General features: G+C 42.8%; 1 protein-coding gene across 1 annotated transcript in view; it reads right to left on the bottom strand.

Annotated features, from left to right (window-relative positions):
- Positions 1-9,440: 9,440 nt before the first annotated feature.
- The window catches only part of LOC113881606 (zinc finger and SCAN domain-containing protein 12-like), a 71,014-nt gene continuing 63,081 nt past the window's right edge, over positions 9,441-17,373 (bottom strand). The window contains exons 2-4 of the mRNA XM_027524673.1: positions 12,017-12,490; positions 11,067-11,217; positions 9,441-10,547 (exon numbers count right to left, since the gene is read on the bottom strand). Coding sequence (XP_027380474.1) covers positions 9,772-10,547; positions 11,067-11,217; positions 12,017-12,397 — 1,308 coding nt within the window. The 5' untranslated portion in view covers positions 12,398-12,490 and the 3' untranslated portion in view covers positions 9,441-9,771. The remainder of the gene's footprint in view (positions 10,548-11,066; positions 11,218-12,016; positions 12,491-17,373) is intronic.

The following is a 17,373-nucleotide window of genomic DNA, read 5'->3' as shown; positions in this document are numbered from 1 at the left end:
CCCCAAGTCAATAGAAATGAAAGCAAAAATAAACAGATGGGGCTTAATCAAACTTTACAAACTTTTGCACAGCAAATAGAAACATATAAGCTTTTGCACAGCAAACAAACAAAATGAAAAGACAACCCATAGACTAGGAGAAAATATTTGCAAATGATGTGACTGACAAGCCACAGATTTGGCTTAACTTCCAAACTATACAAATAGCTCATACAACTCAGTAACAGAAAAATAACTCAATTGCTAAATGGGCAGAAGACCTAAATAGACATTTCTCCAAAAAAGACATAAAAAAGTCCAAAAGGCACATGTGAAAAGATGCTCAACGTTGCTAATTATTACAGAGATGCAAGTTAAAACTACAATGAGGTATCACCTCACACCAGTCAGAATGGCTTTCATCAAAAAGCCCACAAATGGGTCTTTGCTGGGGCACAGTGAATAAGAATCCATCTGCCAATACAGGAGACAGGGGTTTGACCCCTGATCTGGTAAGTGCCTCAGAGCAGCTAACCCCTTGCACCACAACTATTGAACCTGTGCTCTCAAGCCCGCAGGCCACAACTACTGAAGCACCCGCATGCCTAGAGTCTATGGTCTGCAACAAGAGAAGCCACCACAATGAGAAGCCCACACACTGCTACTAGAGAAAGCGTGTGCAGCAACGAAGACCCAGCACAATCAAAAATAAATAAAAAATCTTAAAGACTACAAATAACAAATGTTGGAGATGATGGGGTGAAGGGAACCCTTCTACACTGTTGATGGGAATGTAAATTGGTGCAGCCGCTATGGACCCTGGGCTTCCCAGGTGGCTCAGTGGTAAAGAATCTGCCTGCCAGTGTAGAAGTCATGGGCAGATTTTCCTGAATTGGGAAAATCCCCTGGAGGAGGAAATGGCAACCCACTCCAGTATTCCTGCCTGGAAAATTTCATGGACAGAGGAGCCTGGTGGGCTACAGTCCATGGGGTCACAAAGAGTCAGATGTAACTGAGTACACACTATGGAGAACAGTATGGAGGTTCCTTAAAAAGCTAAAAATATAATCCAGCAATCCCACTCCTAGGCATATATCAAGAGAAAACCCTAATTCAAAATGACACATGTACCCCAGTGTTCATAGCAGCACTATTTACAGTAGCCAAGCCATGGAAGCAACTAAATGTCCATTGAATGGATGGATAAAGAAGATGTGTTACATATATACAATGAAATACTACTCAGCCATAAAAAATAATGAAGTAATTCCATTGGCAGCAACATGGATAGAACTAGAGATCATCATACTAGGTGAAGTAGGTCAGAGAAACAGAAAATCACTTATGTGGAATCTAAAATAGGATACAAATGAACTTATTTACAAAACAGACTCATTGATGCAGAAAACTTATAGTTACCAAAGGGGAGAGAGTGGGAGAGGGATAAATTAGGAGTTTGGGATTAGCAGATATGCAGACAGCAGATATGAAACAGGTTAACAGCAATGTCCTACTGTATGCAGCACGGGGAACTATATTCAATATCAAGATAAATGATAATGGAACATAAAAATAACCACAGGATGGCGCTGAATCCATAGCTGAAAATCAAGACAGAGCCCATGAGGTCAGGAAGATCTAAATAAAACAGGTGTCAGAGGCTGATGACCTGAGCATTGGTATACCCACTTCCGATTGTGTGTAGGCAGGGATGTTGAAGGAGTGTTCTGTAAAGGGAAAACTGGAGGTGAAGCAGTGTCTTTGAGTACTGAAGTGAAAAGTGTGTCCTATTGTGACTGTGGAAATTGGCAGCAGAAGCCAAAGGAGTCAAGAAAACAGTAAATAAGGAGCAAATCAGGGTAACAATAGAATCATCATGAGAAGAAAGGCAAGGGTAGCAGTAAAGTCGACATAAAGCCTATGGTGAAAACTACTAAGGAGATTAAACGAGTCCGGGATTCAAGTCATCAGAGCAGGTAACCAAAGAGAAATACTTGCAGGGGGCGGGGGCGGGGGTGGGAAGAGAATGATGTGAACTGTGACTCTTTAGTGCTGAAGTTTAGTATTGATGATTTAGACAGAGCTCACTCATTTCTGTGTGACATACATTGCATTCCCTTCTCACCCTAAGCTGTACCTTCCCAATTCTGGCTGGATGGCAAGTAGTCCTACTTGAATTCTTTCAACAGGCGTGAAATTACCCACATGCTGAGGTGCAAGTGTAAGCCATGCATAACAGTAACAGATTCATTTACTCCACACTCAGATGCTCAAATGTTATTTTCTTTAATCTGTTATTCCTGGTGAAATACATCACTAAAGTGGATTGGCTCCTGCTTTCAGTGGAATGTCTGGTATCTGTGTGAAAGTGTTAGCCACTCAGCTGTGTCCAATTCTTTGCAACCCCCATGGACTGTAGCCTTCCAGGATCCTCTGTCCATGGAATTTCCCAGGCAAGAATACTGGTATCTACAAATACCCACTTACAAGAGTATTAATAGAATGTGGGTTTCAATTAAATGATAAGGGACTTCCCTGGCAGTCCAATGGTTAAGACTGTTTCCAATGCAGGGGCCATGGGTTCAATCCCACTGTGCCACATGGCCAATAAATGAACAAATAAATGATAAATGACTAGTACAGATAGTGGTTGCTAGTGTGGGCAGGAATTATTTACAGAATAAACTCTTATTTCACTTTCTATCTTGATCTTTAGAGCCCTCTGTCCATCCTCTACTTGGCAGTTATCAAAGGTTGTATTTATTATCTCCCCCTTCCAAATGTGTTCTTCTCAAGGGCCCCATAATTAAATACATAAATGACTTCAGTACCCACCCAGGGACCACAGATGTCATCTGTGATTCCTTCCTACCACCCACCTCTTAATCTCTCTTGAGTCTGTCTGTAGCTCTCTACGTGGCTTCCCTGACTATCATTTAGATCACAGTTCTGTGATATCAAGGGCTTCCCAGGTGGTGCAGTCATAAAGAATTTGCTTACCAATGCAGGAGACACAGGTTCGATCCCTGGGTCCGGAAGATCCCCTGGAGGGTGAAATGGCAAACCACTCCAGTATTCTTCCCTGGGAAATCCCATAGACAGAGGTGTCTGGCAGGCTATAATCCATGGGGTCGCAGAGCCTGACACGACTGAGGGACTGAGCACACGCGTGCACACATACACACACACAGTGATGTAGCCTGGCTGCCTGAACACGTGTGCACACACGCACACACACAGACACTGTGGCCTGACTGCCCACCACAGCCTCCCTCCACCCCCACCATGCCCCCCCCCCCCAAGCCCTTCTCTGAACCACATCCACAGTGAGAGTTCTGAAGAGCAAATCAGCACCAGCTATGCAGGAGGTCGAGACGGTGTGAGTAATATTTATAAAGCAGCATAAATGTGGCACTGGAAAGTCTTTGCTTTGGGCAGATTACCCTCTCTGAGCCTGGCCTACACTCTTTCATGACCCTCAAAGTGGCTCCACAGTTAAGAACAATCAGTGATCCAAGGGATATGGTGAGGGACTCTAGTCCTAAGACTAAGGCAGAACTGGCCCAGGCTAGCTATACACACCAGTCCCTGCTCAGGAAGTGATGGAGAAATAAGCTAGAAGGAACCTAGTTCCCTAAGTGCTGGAACAGAACCCTGGCAATCACCTTTCTCCAAAGTTTACACGTGAGGACCTAAACTTATATCTTGGTGAAGTCATTGCTCCTGGGGAGAGAGAAGGTTGGGTCTCTGTTACCCCTATATCTCCCAGAGATGGTCAGAGTCAGGCCCAAGGAAATCCTGGTAGCAGAAGTGCTGTTTGCAGACTTCCTGCTGTGAGGGACTCTTCCCTAGCAGGCTAGATTCCTGATTCTATATGAAGCTGTTTTTTTCCACTTTGACTCATGTAGCCCTTTTTTGTTCCAGAACTGGCATGACCACAACTGGGACTTCTCTTGCTTCTCCAGATAGTCCATAATTTAGTGGCAGGTGCACTCCACCTGAAGTCTGGGATTCAGCAGAACTCCCATTCAGTATCTTATGCTCCAGACGTAGTCCAGTTTTTTAATGACACATATATATACACACACGTACATGTATACATATACACAAATGTACACACATATTAATATGGATTACTTAACACATTAATTATAGGGTTAATAGATATACTATAAAGAATTTCTACACATCAGTAAGGAAAAGTTAGGGAATTCCCTGGCAGTCCAGGGGTTAGGACTCCATGCTCTCACTGTTCAGGGTCCAGGTTTGATCCCTGGTCAGGGAACAGAGACCTTCCACAATCCACATGGTATAGCCTGGGGGAAAAAAAAGTTAAAAAGCCCAAAAGGAGGCTGGACAAAGGATATGAATCAAAAACTCACAAAGGAAGAAATGCAAATGACCAATAAACATATAAAAGGAGGCATAATTCCATTAATATTTGGAGATTAAAAATAAAAACAAGATACCATTACACACCTAACAGATTGGCAAGTATTTAAAAGTTTAATAAAATATTGGCAGGGATATGGAATGTAAATTGGCACAGCCAATCTGGATGCACTTAAATATCAAAAATTTAAATGCATAAATGATGTGATATGTTAATTTTATCATCCCACTGTCCTTGAGAACTAGACGTCTTAACCTGGGAGGAAAGTGTAGTAGGCAGGCTCTAAGATGTCCTCCAGTGACCACAGTTCCCAGTATTCAAAACCTTACATAATCCCCACAACCTCTAAATAGCTTGCTTCTAACCAACAGAATGGGCTTCCCTAGTGGCTCAGACGGTAAAGAATCTGCTTGCAATGCAGGAGACTTGGGTTTGATCCCTGGGTTGGGAAGATCCCCTGGAGGAGGGCATGGTAACCCACTCCAGGGTTCTTGCCTGGAGGAATCCCCAAGGACAGAGGAGCCTGGCGGGCTACAGTCTATGGGGTCACAAAGAGGCAGACACGGCTGAGCAACTAAGCACACACAACCAATATATACAGTAATGTTGAGGGGATGTCACTTCTGTGACTAGGTGACCAAAAACACTGTGATTTCTGTTTCGTGGCTGATGCTCACCCCTGGGGATTTTGATGAAGCGAGCAATCATGATTTAAACAAAACACAATTTATAGACTGCAAGAGAACAGTTGCAAATGACGTGACCAATAAGGGATGATTTCCAAAATAAACAAACAGTTCATGCAACTCAATAACAACAACCCAGTCAAAAAATGGACAGAAGATCTAGACAGACATTTCTCCAAAGACGACATACATATGGCCAAAAGGCACATGAAGTGTTCATCATCACTAATTATTAGAGAAACACAGGTAATACAATGAGGTATCACCTCACACCAGTCAGAACGGCCATCATCAAAAAATCTACAAACAATAAATGCTGGAGAGGGTGTGGAGAAAAGGGAACCTTTCCACACTGTTGTTGGCAATGTAAACTGGTATAGCCACTATGAAGAACAGTATGGAGATTGCTTAAGAAACTAAAACTAGAGCTACCATATGATACTTCAATCCCACTCCTGGGCATATATCTGGAGAAAAAATATGGTTTGAAAGGATACATGCACCCCAACATTCACTGCAGTGCTATTTACAATAGCCAGGACATGGAAAACCTGAATGTACATTAATAGATGAATGGATAAGCAAGATGTGCTTACCATTGCACCACCTGGGGAGCCCCAGCAAACAAGATGCAATAGGAAAAAAGAAATGAAGGGGAAATCTAATTGAAAGAGACAAGACCTATCAGTCAAACACATTTGGCAGATATCATGGGGGTCCTGATTTAAGCAAACATTTAAAGACATGCCCTTTATGTCTTTCCACTTGGGCAGAGAGAGGTGAAGTAACTCACCTACAGCCATACCAGTGGACAGGAACCAACCACAGCACAGCAGCGCCCTGACACCAAGAAGCAAGTGTGTCTCTCCTTCTCCCACCCTTCAGCTTTCCCCGCTCCTCTTCCCATCCAGCTCTGGCTGCCTGCAGAGGTCCTGCACCTGGCTGCCCTCACTCCCTGTGTCTCCCGTCCTATCACCGTCATCATTAACATCACCTGACCTCCAGGAGTCCATCCATATATATTAACATAAAGAACTGGAATGCAAACACGTACTGGGTATGTAATAATATAAGGTAATCACTCCCTGGGTCTCCCGCCCCACCATTAGCATCTCCTGACCTCCAGGAATCCATCCATTTCTTCCTCTTGTGCACCACCAGGGTATCTGCGCCATGCCCATTCCCATTGCTTTCAAGACAGAGCTAGTCACACAAAATACTTGACACCAGCTTAAGTGGTTTCACCTACGTTTTCTGGATAAGGGAGAACGACTTTCTGGGGGCTGGGGTGGGTTGTTGTTGTTCAGTCGCTATGCTGTGACTGATTCTTTTTGACCCCATGAACTGCAGCATGCCAGGCTTCCCTGTCTTTCACTATCTCCCTGAGTTTGCTTAAACTCATGTCCATTGAGTTAGTGATGCCATCCAACCATCTCATCCTGTCTCCCTCTTCTCCTGCCCTCAATCTTTCCCAGCTGTGGGGGATTGGGGGAGGACAAAGCTTCTGGATGCAAAAACCCCATGGATGGAGGAGCCTGGTAGGCTGCCATCCATGGGGTCGCAAAGAGTCGGACACAACTGAGCGACTTCATTTTCATTTTTCACTTTCATGCATTGGAGAAGGAAATGGCAACCCACTCCAGTGTTCTTGCCTGGAGAATCCCAGGGCCGGGGGAGCCTGGCGGGCTGCCATATATGGGATCGCAGAGTCAGACATGACTGAGGCGACTTAGCAGTAGCAGCAGTAGGAAAGAGCACTAAACAGTCAGTCAGTCCCAAATACTTTGCTCAACTTCGCCTGCTTGGGAGGTGACAATCACTTTATGTCACCAAGCTCACTCAACAGTGAATGTGAATGGTAAATAGCATGTCTTCCTCTTCTAGGGGGATGGTGAGGAGCACCTGTGAAACCCCAGGGGAAAGCTTTTTAGTCTACACCATAAGGCTTCTGCACCAGCCCAACCCCTTCCTGAGTCACCCTCCCACGCAGCACCAGCTCCCTCACCTGCTCCAAATCTTAGCGCAAATGCCTCCTTCTCAGTGAAGCCTTCCCTGACCACCCGAGATAATGAAACCCCACTCCTTTATCCTGCTCCATTGTCTTCTGTTTCCAAAACCCTTTATTACACTGTCATTTATTTATTATGTGCTGTGCTTAGTCGTTAGTCGTGTCCGACTCTTTGTGACCTCATAGACTGTTGCCCACCAGGCTCTTCTGTCCATGGAATTTTCCAGGTAAGAATACTGGAGTGGGTTGCCATCTCCTTCTCCAGGGGAACTTCTGGACCCAGGGATTGAACTGGTGTCTCTTCTGTCTCCTGCACTGGCAGATGTATCCTTTACCACTGCGCCACCTGGGAAACCTCATTTATTATACTTACTGTTTGTTGTTTTTCTCAAGCAGGGTTCCCTGATGTGTCCCAAGTCCCTGCAACAGTGCCCACTGGCCCAAAGTGGTGCTCAGCAGATGCTGCTGACTGGCTGAGTGCTCTGCTTACTGCCTGAACTTCCCTTCTTTTCTAGATGCTCCTATGCTCACAGGCACTGAAAATCCTTCATGTCACTGTCTTAAGGCTGAATGCCAGAGTGTGTTATCAACGACTAGAACACTTTGGACTAGACTGATGAAAGAGAAACACTGAAAAAAACAAAACAAAACAAAAAAGCAACATCCCCCAATTCTCCCTTTGGTTTCCTTAGGTCGCAGGCCTGCCCTTTCAGGCCCTTTCCTCCCATCTCTCCTCTCCTCCCCTGTGCTATTCTCCTTTATGCCTTGGGCCTCTCTTTTATGGCTGCTTTCTCCTTTGTGAGCTTTTCTTTGCCTTTCTGGAAAGGTGAGATAGGAAAGGGCTGAGCCCTGGGGCTGGAATCTTAGAGGGACCAAACTGAAGGTCTGTGTTGAGGGTGTGTGTGGTCTGTAGTAGCACCCTAGCTAAGGACAGGCCACTGAGTCCTTGTCCTTGTGTCCAGAGATGCTGCAGGGGCAGGGAGGACTGCAGATCCGCACTGTGCCTGTAAAACATGGACAGTTCCTTTCCCCTCACCCTGGGAGTTCATGTGAAGGGGAGAGAGGAGGCATCGTGGAAGCTCTGGAGCAGCGGCTTTTTCCTAAAGCAAACATTTACAGGAACACTTAGACTTCCCAAGTGATGAATCTGCCTGTGCAGAGCAGAGAATGCCACCTGGTTTCCCAACCACCTCAGCCACCTGCCCATTGCACTTCACGGCATCTCACTCCTCTGAGGGTGGGGCTGGCAGTGGGGAGCATGCAGACATAGGGGTTGCAATGGGAGGATGAGAAGGAAATGGATTTGCCTGACACCTCTAGCTGTAGAAGGACCATCAGGACTGTCTGGGGTCCTGATATTCAAATGTGCTCCATGAACCAGCAGCATCAGCATCACTGGGAGTTTGTTGAAAATGCAGATTCCTGGGCTCCACCATTACCTTTTGAATTAGAATCTATTTTAACAAGATTCCAGATGATTTGTAGATACTCTAAAATTCAATAAGCACTGTTCTGGGGACTTCCCTGGTGGTCCAGTGTTTAAGCCTCTGTGCTTCTACTGTAGGGGGCATGAAGTTCCATCCCTGGTCAGGGAATTAAGATCCTGCATGCCCTGAAGTAAGGCTAAAAAAAAAAAAGCACTATTTTAAATAGTCTGCATTTTCCTAATGTTCTGTTTCCAAATGAAACAGTCAAGGAATTTTAGTTTTTGTTGTTGTTATGGTCCCCAAGCTATAAGGAAAACCAAATATATATATATACACACATATATAGGCTTAACTTTTTTAAAACAAACTTTGAAGACATACTTAGCATGGTATATTTTTAAGTTGAACATATAGTTCCTTTCTTTTGAAATTCTGATTAACATTTTGACGGTGGAGAAAAGTATAATGAGATTGTCAGCAGAGGCATCTAACATTCCATTTAGTTCAAACAGGATACTTAAAATTCCACCTACATTCATTAGATGGTATTATTTCTTAGGTAAATCACAGTGTACATTTATCGAGTTATATTTTCAGTGCTTTACAAATCTGTATTAATCTCATGTATCCTATGAGAAAGGTACTCTTACCCCCTATTAAATTTATAGATAGGGAGACTGTAGCATAGGGACATTTAATTAAACTGCCCAAGGTCACAGAGCTCACAGATGGAGAGGCAGGTACTGAACCTGGACAGTGTGGTGCCAGACTTGTGTGTTTAACCCTGACAGTAAATGGCTTGGACCTGCTGGTCTCCCCAGGTAAGCGTAAGCTGCCTGAGGTCAGAGGCTCCGTTTCTTTATAATGTCAATCATGCTGCTTACAGTGGCCTTCCACATGGCTAAACTTCTAAAGCCTGTGACAGAAAAGGCTATGAATAAAACAGGCACATTGCAAAGGGTTTATTATTATTGGCCTCATCACATGGCACATGGGATCCAGTTCCCTGACCAGGAATAAAGCCTGGTAAGATTTGGTTGCTTTAAGGGAAATTCTTAGAAATGAACCAAGGGATAGGGAAGAAGGAAGCTGCCCAGCAAGTGCCCACATGCTCACACCCACAGTCATCCACTCAGGAGACAGCAGCACATGGTCTGCAAAAAAAAGCCATGCATTCCAAAGCAAAATAAATTTCATAAGAGTAAAATAAGCCATTTGAATATCTTACTTTCCCAAGGATCACCTCACTGAAGGGCCCTGGTGGTCCATAGGGTTAGTTTAGTCCAGTTTGACAACAGTATGGATTCTAAAATGCCTAATGAGGTTGCAGTGATGACTGAAAGCTTTCCCACACTCATCACACTCATACGGTCTCTCTCCAGTGTGGCTTCTCTGATGTTTTATAAGGAGCGTTCGCCTACTAAAGCTTTTACTGCACTGACCGCACTGATAGGGTTTCTCACCAGTGTGGATTCGGAGATGCTGGAAAAGCCCTGCATTCTGACTGAAGGCTTTCCCACATTCATTACAGTGATAACGCTTCTCTCCAGTATGTATCCTCTGATGCTGAACAAGGTACGAGCTCAGGCGAAAGGTTTTCCCACACTCTTCACATTCATATGGTTTTTCCCCTGTGTGGATCCTTCTGTGTCTAATTAGGCTATTGCTGGCACTGAAAGCTTTCCCGCAGTCCTTACATTGATAGGGTTTCTCTCCAGTGTGGCTCCGCTGATGTTCAATCAGGCCTGACCTCTGGCTGAAGGTCTTTCCGCATTCTTCACATTCATATGGCTTCTCCCCAGTGTGGATTCTCTGGTGCTGAATGAGAACTGAACTCTGAGTAAAGCTTTTCCCACACTCGTTGCACTTGTGACATCTCTCTCCAGTGGGCTGTCCGCTCTGTTTTTCTTCCCTGCTCTCATGTTTACACATTTCTCTATATTTAGAATCTAAAGGAATATCTCTTTGGGGTCTGCTATTCTCAAAATGTCCCATTTCTTTTAAGACTTCCTGTTTTGATGTCAAGTCCTGGTTTTTAAGTACAGTTTCACCATCTAGAATAATAAATAAATAAATGTCATTTTTTTCCTTTATGAAAGAGTATAACCATAGGATGGGAAAGAGGAAGATTCATGTCAAATATTTAGGATCCAGTTTTGGATCCTAAAACTGGCAGTATAATGTAACAACCTAAATTGAGATATGGAGACAAAGTAAGGGGTAACCAGCACCTGCTGAAATGGCTGGAGGTCACCCAGACAAGGTGAGGCTTCCAGAGAAGATGTACGCAAGCAGGGACTGTGAAGGGCTTACTACAAAGCAGGTGCTGCTCTAAATGCTTTATATATATTAATATCTTCAAATGACTCTGACTCTGTACTCTTATTTCCATTTTACAGATGCATAAACTGAAGGCACAGGAAAGTTACTTGACTTGTTCAATGTCACATAGCTTCTAAGTAGCAGTGCTTAAATTCCAACTGAGACAATTTGGCCCCAGAGTCCACAGTCTCAACTATTACCCTATACTGGACCACCAGAGATCCTCTGAATGGACCTGAAAACGTCCTTACCTTGTTCTCCAAATTTGTGGACCCCAAAAGATTCACATTTGAGCTGCATCACCATGGACTGAAGCTGGAAAGCTGTTGATTCCTCCTTGGCCTTCAAATGCACTGCATCCCCTGAGAGCATTTCAGCAAGTCCATGTTCACAATCTGGGGCCTAAAGGCAGGTAGGTATATTTGGGTTCATAAGAGGAGGACTACTGGAACCTAGACTCACACTCAATGAGAGAGATCATATGGAACTGTATGAGACATTTTATGCAATTGCACAGTGGAAAGCCCAGAGTTTAATTCCACACCCAAAAGCAGAAGGGGGAGAACAAGAGTGGCCCAATGAGGTGTGATGGTTTAAAATAAGCTCTTCAACATTATTTCCACTAAGAGGTGGAGCCTGATTTCTCTCCCCTTGAGTGAGAGCTGTACTTAAAATGGCTCATTTCTACTGAATAGAATGTATGGCAGAAGTCATTGTATATAACTTCTGAGACTAAGTCATAAAAACGTGAGGATTCACCCTTATCCTCTCTTCCTCTATTTCTGTCTCTCTCTCAGGGAAGCCAGCTGACATGTTGTGAGGACACTCAATGAGCCCTAAGGAGAAACCCAGTAAAGACCCCTCCACCAACCAGTGAGGAACCAAGGCCGCCTACCAACAACTATGGGAGTGAGCCATCTTGAAAGTGGATCCACCAGCTGCAGTAGGTTTTCAGGGGACTATAATCTTGGTTGACATCTTTACTGCAACCTCATGAGAGATCCTCCTAAGTGGCTCCCAAAACCTGACTCAGAAACTGGGAGGTAATATTTGTTTTTTTTAAGCCATTAAAGCTTAGGGGATTACTTGTTACCCAGCAACAGAGAACTAATACATGTGGCTACAACCAACCAACCTGGGTCACCAAACTTCACCCTTCATTTCATATTCTATGTCCAGAAGGCCATCTTCCTCCTCTCACCTGGTTCTCTGGTTCACTGAGCTCTCTCTCCAGGTCTTCAACTGCAGCCACTGCCTCCTCCCCACTCTCGGGATGGTGCTCACATACCCAGGCCTGGAGCTCCTTAGGCAGGATGGTCAGGAACTGCTCGAGCACCAGGAGCTCCAAGATTTGCTCCTTGGTATGTGTGTCTGGCCTCAGCCACTGATGACAGAGTTCCCGAAGCCGGCTCAGTGCTTCTCGGGGACCAGGAGTTTCTTGGTAACAAAAGTGTCTAAAAAGTTGGCGGGAGGCTTCCTGGCCAGAAAAGTTGTTCTCTCGAAGGTAGGGTTCTTGGTCCCAGATAGGGTCTTCCTCCACCTTCACAATCTTAAGTCCATCCTGTTCCCCTGCTGAAGCCATCCTGGGATTAATTTAGAAGGGCTCAATCCAGCCTGGGGTGGAGGTGTAACTGATTTAAAATCCTCTGATTTAATCTTATTCAGGAGGATACACCTGATGAGAAAAATTATGTCTTAATGAAATAAGTAATGGGGAAAAAAACAGTGTAAGAATAATAATATCATGCTATCATTCATGTTTATAAAAGGTATACATATGTATGTTTAGAAACTGAAATTTAAAAAAAGGCATATGGCAGAAAACATTACTGACCCCATTTCTTCACGCTTCCCTGTAGACATGGACTTTGTTTTGTGCTCCTGCTGTGATTCTGGGTTCAACACATGACCTGACTTGGCCAGTGTAATACTAACAAGTGGGACAGAAGCTAGTGTGATTGCTCTTGCATGCCCGTGCCTTCTTTAACTGCTAAGAGGATATACTGGCTTTCAGATGGAGCAGATGAAACCATCCTAGGTCACCTAACAGCCAGATAACCTCCCCTCCTTCCGCCCTGCCCCAACATGTGAGTGACTCCAGCTGAGATCTGCCGAGCTCACAGCTGACTGCAGATGTACAAGTAAGTGCTGCCTAGATCACCAAATGCCACAGACTCATGTACTAAATAAATGTTTATTGTTGTTATCCTGCCAAAGACTTGTAACTGTTTGTTACACCACATTATTATGGCAATGAAAAACTATTACAGAAGGATGGCCTCTGGGAAGGGAACTAGGATAAGAGAGGAAGGACATGTTACTTTTCACATAATACCCTCTATATTTTTTCTGATTCTTGAGTCATTTGAAATAAAGTACTTATTCCAAAAAAATAAACAAAGGGACTTCCCTGGTGGTCCAAGGGTTAAGAATCTGCCTTGCAGTGCAGGGGATGTGGGTTCAATCCCTGGTCAGGGAACTAAGATCCTGCATGCTGCAGAGCAACTGAGCCCACGTGCCACAATTAGAAGTCTGCATACTGCAACAAAAGAAAAGACCCCAAGTGCCGCAACTAAGACCCAAGGCCGCCAAGTTAATTAAATTTAAAAAAGAAAAGAAACAAGAGGCTTTAACCAAATGTCTATAGAGCAAAGAGTAGGAAAAACATAATTCTGACAAAGCGTGAAGCAGTGAAACAGTGTGGCTTAGGAGCAAGTACATTTGAATTGGGCCTGAAATAACTAACAGAAATGAGGCAGGCAGAGAAAGGGCGCTGGCAGGAGATTCAACATCACAGGCCAAGCAAACAACAGACTCTAACCCTAACCCATTTAACATGCATCAGAGGATCAAGAACAGAATGGACACAGCTGAAGAGTAACAGTGATTATGAGAATACTGAGACTTTACCCTGAATGCAACAGGGTATTAAAAAATATGAAAGAGCAGTTAATGTTAACTGCTCTTTCATACATATTATATATGTATACATATTATAATATAAAATATTAAGATACTACAACATTAATATATAGGAACTTCAGAAGAAAAGAATGTAGTGAATGACTAAGAAATAATAGTTGATGAGAAAAAATTAAGAATTTTCCAGAAATGAAGGCCTGACCTCTCAGATCAAGAGTGCACACCTAGACATAATAGAGTGAAAGTGAAGTCTATTGTGGATAAAGAGACAATCTTAATAGCTACCAGAGGAAAAGAATAAAGAGACAATCTTAATAGCTACCAGAGGAAAAGAGATTACCTATGAAGGAAACACAGCAAAGTGCTCACTTACAGAGTCTAGAAGGCAATCGGAGTGGAGAAATGACTGTTAACACAGAATTTACCCCAAGCTAAATATAAGTAAATAGAGCAAAATGAAGTCATTTACAACCCACAAACACTTCCTACGAAAGTAAGTAAAGGATATAGAGTTCAGCAAAGAAAGGTGAACTCAGAAAGAAGGTATGAAATAGAGGAAACAACATAAGCTCAAGAACTAACAAAATATGGTGATAATTTAAATGATTATGGGAGGAAATCTCTTGTAATTTACTCACTCACATGTAAAATGATGTACATAAAAGCATTGTTTGTGAGACAAAGGTTGGAAACAACCCAAATGGCCACCAAGATGGGACTAGGTAAATAAATTATAGTAATTCATAACTACTGCTATGCAGTTTTTTAAAATGAGTAAGCTCTTTATATACAGATATGAAAGGATGAGCAAGATCCATTTAGTGAAAAAAGCAGAGTAGAGAGCCACTGTGAAAAATATTAACAAAAGGGAAAGGGGAAGAAAAAAAATATACATATATATATTTGGATACCTGAGCAACATTACTTGTCCCTGGGAATGGGAAATAAGTGGTTGGGAGCAGGTATGATGTGGAATTTTTCAATGGATAGCCCTTATTACATTTTTTACATGAGAATGTTTTACTACACAAAAGGGGAGGAATATAAAACTAAAATTCTTTATAAAAACAAGATGTGGTAGATGGTCAGTTCAGTAAAAGGAGTGTATTAATGCCTTTGGTGTCAGGAGAATAGAAATACTGAAAAATAGACTTCATTTTAAAAATTCTAAAAGTAAATACACATCTTATAATTTAAGGGTAAATCAACAAGGAATTGGAGCAAGTGGAACTCTCATACATTGGTATGATACTTTAATGGGTACAACCACTTTGGAAAATTATTTAGAACTATCTCTTAAAGCTTGAGAATAAAAATGTTCTGCAGCTGTGGTATAAGTAGCCCAGAACTGATCTATTCAATTAACAACTCATTTCAGAGAACACATTTTTGTAAGTCCATCAATTAGTGACAACCCATAGCTTTCAAAAATCAGTTAGTCGGGAATGACTTGTTAAAATAAACAGCTCTGAGTGCCAACTAATGAACAACAGTTTGCCCCATGAAACCATGCCTCCACAGATGTCAGCCCACTGAACCCCATGTTTCTCAAAACCCTTATGTAAGAGCAGCAACCTCTTCTGTACCTAGTGAGGACTGTACCTAGGTCCTAGTGAGAGGATCTCTTCAGCTGTCTTTTCATTTCAGATACTGAGTGATGGTCTCAACATTTTTTGACAAGATCAATGTCTGTGTACCCCCTGACGCAGTAATTCCACTGTTGGATTTATACCCCCAAAGAAACAAGTGCTTATGCCCATTAAAAGCTAAAAATACAGGAATGTTCAGAGTAGTTTTATTCAAAATAGTTCCAAACTAGAAATAACCCAACTGTCCCTCAACCCTCAACTTGCAGAATAAATAGTGGAACTGTGTTAGGCAGAATTCTAAGATTGCCCTATGATATCCATCATGTTATCATGTCCCTTAAGATTGTTAGTTTACATGAAAAAAAGGTATTATTAAGATGTAATTAAGTTAGCAATCAGTTGACCTTAGGAGGTCTCTAGGTGGGCCTAACCCACTACATAACTCCTTTAACAGCAATTTTTTTTTAGCAGAAGAGGAAGTCAGAGAGTTGAAGCATGAGAAGGATTAGATCCACAACCACTGACTTGCTGATGGAGGGAGCCACCTGTAAAGGAATGCAGGCAGCCTCCAGAAGCTGAGACCTGTCCCCAGGGGCAGCCAGCAAGGAAAGGGAGACCTTAGTCCTTTCATGGACTTCAGTTCTACAACTGAAAGAAACTGAATTCTGTAACTGGTTTAAGACTCTTGTATTTTCAAAACACAGTCAATAAATTTGGTGCCATTTACATTAACTACTCAAAGTTTTCCTATTTGATTCCTTCTGCTGTCCTGCTTCATGGCTCTGTTCCAGGGAGAAGGAGTCCCTGTGCTGCTGGAACTTTCACTCTAATGGGGAAGATTAAAAAAAATTAATTAACAGCAACAACAACAAAAGGAGGCAGATAAAATAATGAGCAGTTGTGATAAGTACTGTGAGGAAAACCAACCAGCATCAAGTTATCAAATAAATGTAGGACCTATTAAGATAAGATGATGAGAGGTGAGGTAGCTCATGAGCCCTAAGAACAGTAAGGACTGAGCTCTGCAGAGTAGAGGTGGGTTGTAGGGAGAGAATGGTTCAAAACCCCCGACAGGACATAGAAGTTTGTTTTTGATTCTAAATGCACAGGAAAGCCACTGAAGGCGTATAGGAGGGTAAGTGACAAGGCCGGGTTTATGTTTTAAGAAGCTCTGCTACTGTAAGCGAGCTGAGGGAATGAAGATGGAGGCAAGAGTGGAAGAAGGCAAGCATCGAAAGAGTGGAGGTGGAGGCTAGTGCACTGGATCCAAAAGACAGCCACTTAGGTATAATGTCAATATATTCATCAAATTAACTTTGAAAAAACATAACTGAAAGGCAAAAGAGCTTAGCTTTTGTTTGAAAAAAGAGCTTCAATCTTTGGGCAGATATTTACGAGCTGCGCTGAGAGCTGGGTATACACAGGAGTTTATAACTCATGGGGATAAAATTATAATACAGTGAAAGCCATAATCTTGAAGATGTGTACAAGGAAGTAGGGCAATTCATCCTAAATTCAGGATTCAGTTTCTGTGTATTACATGATATTCACAAAGGGGACTCACTTCAAAAATATTCACTAAGTGCCTATATGTGTCAGGCAGCAAGTATATGATAAAAGAGTGATACAATTACAGAATCTGAAGTGTCCTCACCTTCCTTAATTGAACTAAAAAACCACGAGGTGCCAGAAAGAGTGTAAAAGAGCGTTTCTCTTTTTTTCTGACACCACACTTGTGCCACCCAGGGATCTTAGTTCCTTCACCTGGGTTCTAACCTGCCCTGTGCACTCCAAGCGCCAGGTTCAAACTGCTGGACCACCAGGGAATTCCTGAGCTTTTTTTTATTAGCTTCAGCATATTAGCAATTACGAAGAGACAATGAAAATAATAAACCACCTGCGCTGTAAAATAAATTCCAAAGGAAAACTGATCACAATGGCAAAGAAAAAAGGAATAACTTAAATACTATGAGGAAACTGGCACATTCGGAAATGGAGATACTCTAGGAAAGGACTAGAATATCCTTCAACCAGGCAATAGGGTGGG

The sequence above is a fragment of the Bos indicus x Bos taurus genome, chromosome 23 (genome assembly GCF_003369695.1).
Source record: "Bos indicus x Bos taurus breed Angus x Brahman F1 hybrid chromosome 23, Bos_hybrid_MaternalHap_v2.0, whole genome shotgun sequence".
In the NCBI taxonomy this organism is placed as follows: domain Eukaryota; kingdom Metazoa; phylum Chordata; class Mammalia; order Artiodactyla; family Bovidae; genus Bos; species Bos indicus x Bos taurus.
This window is presented reverse-complemented; position numbering and strand designations above follow the sequence as displayed.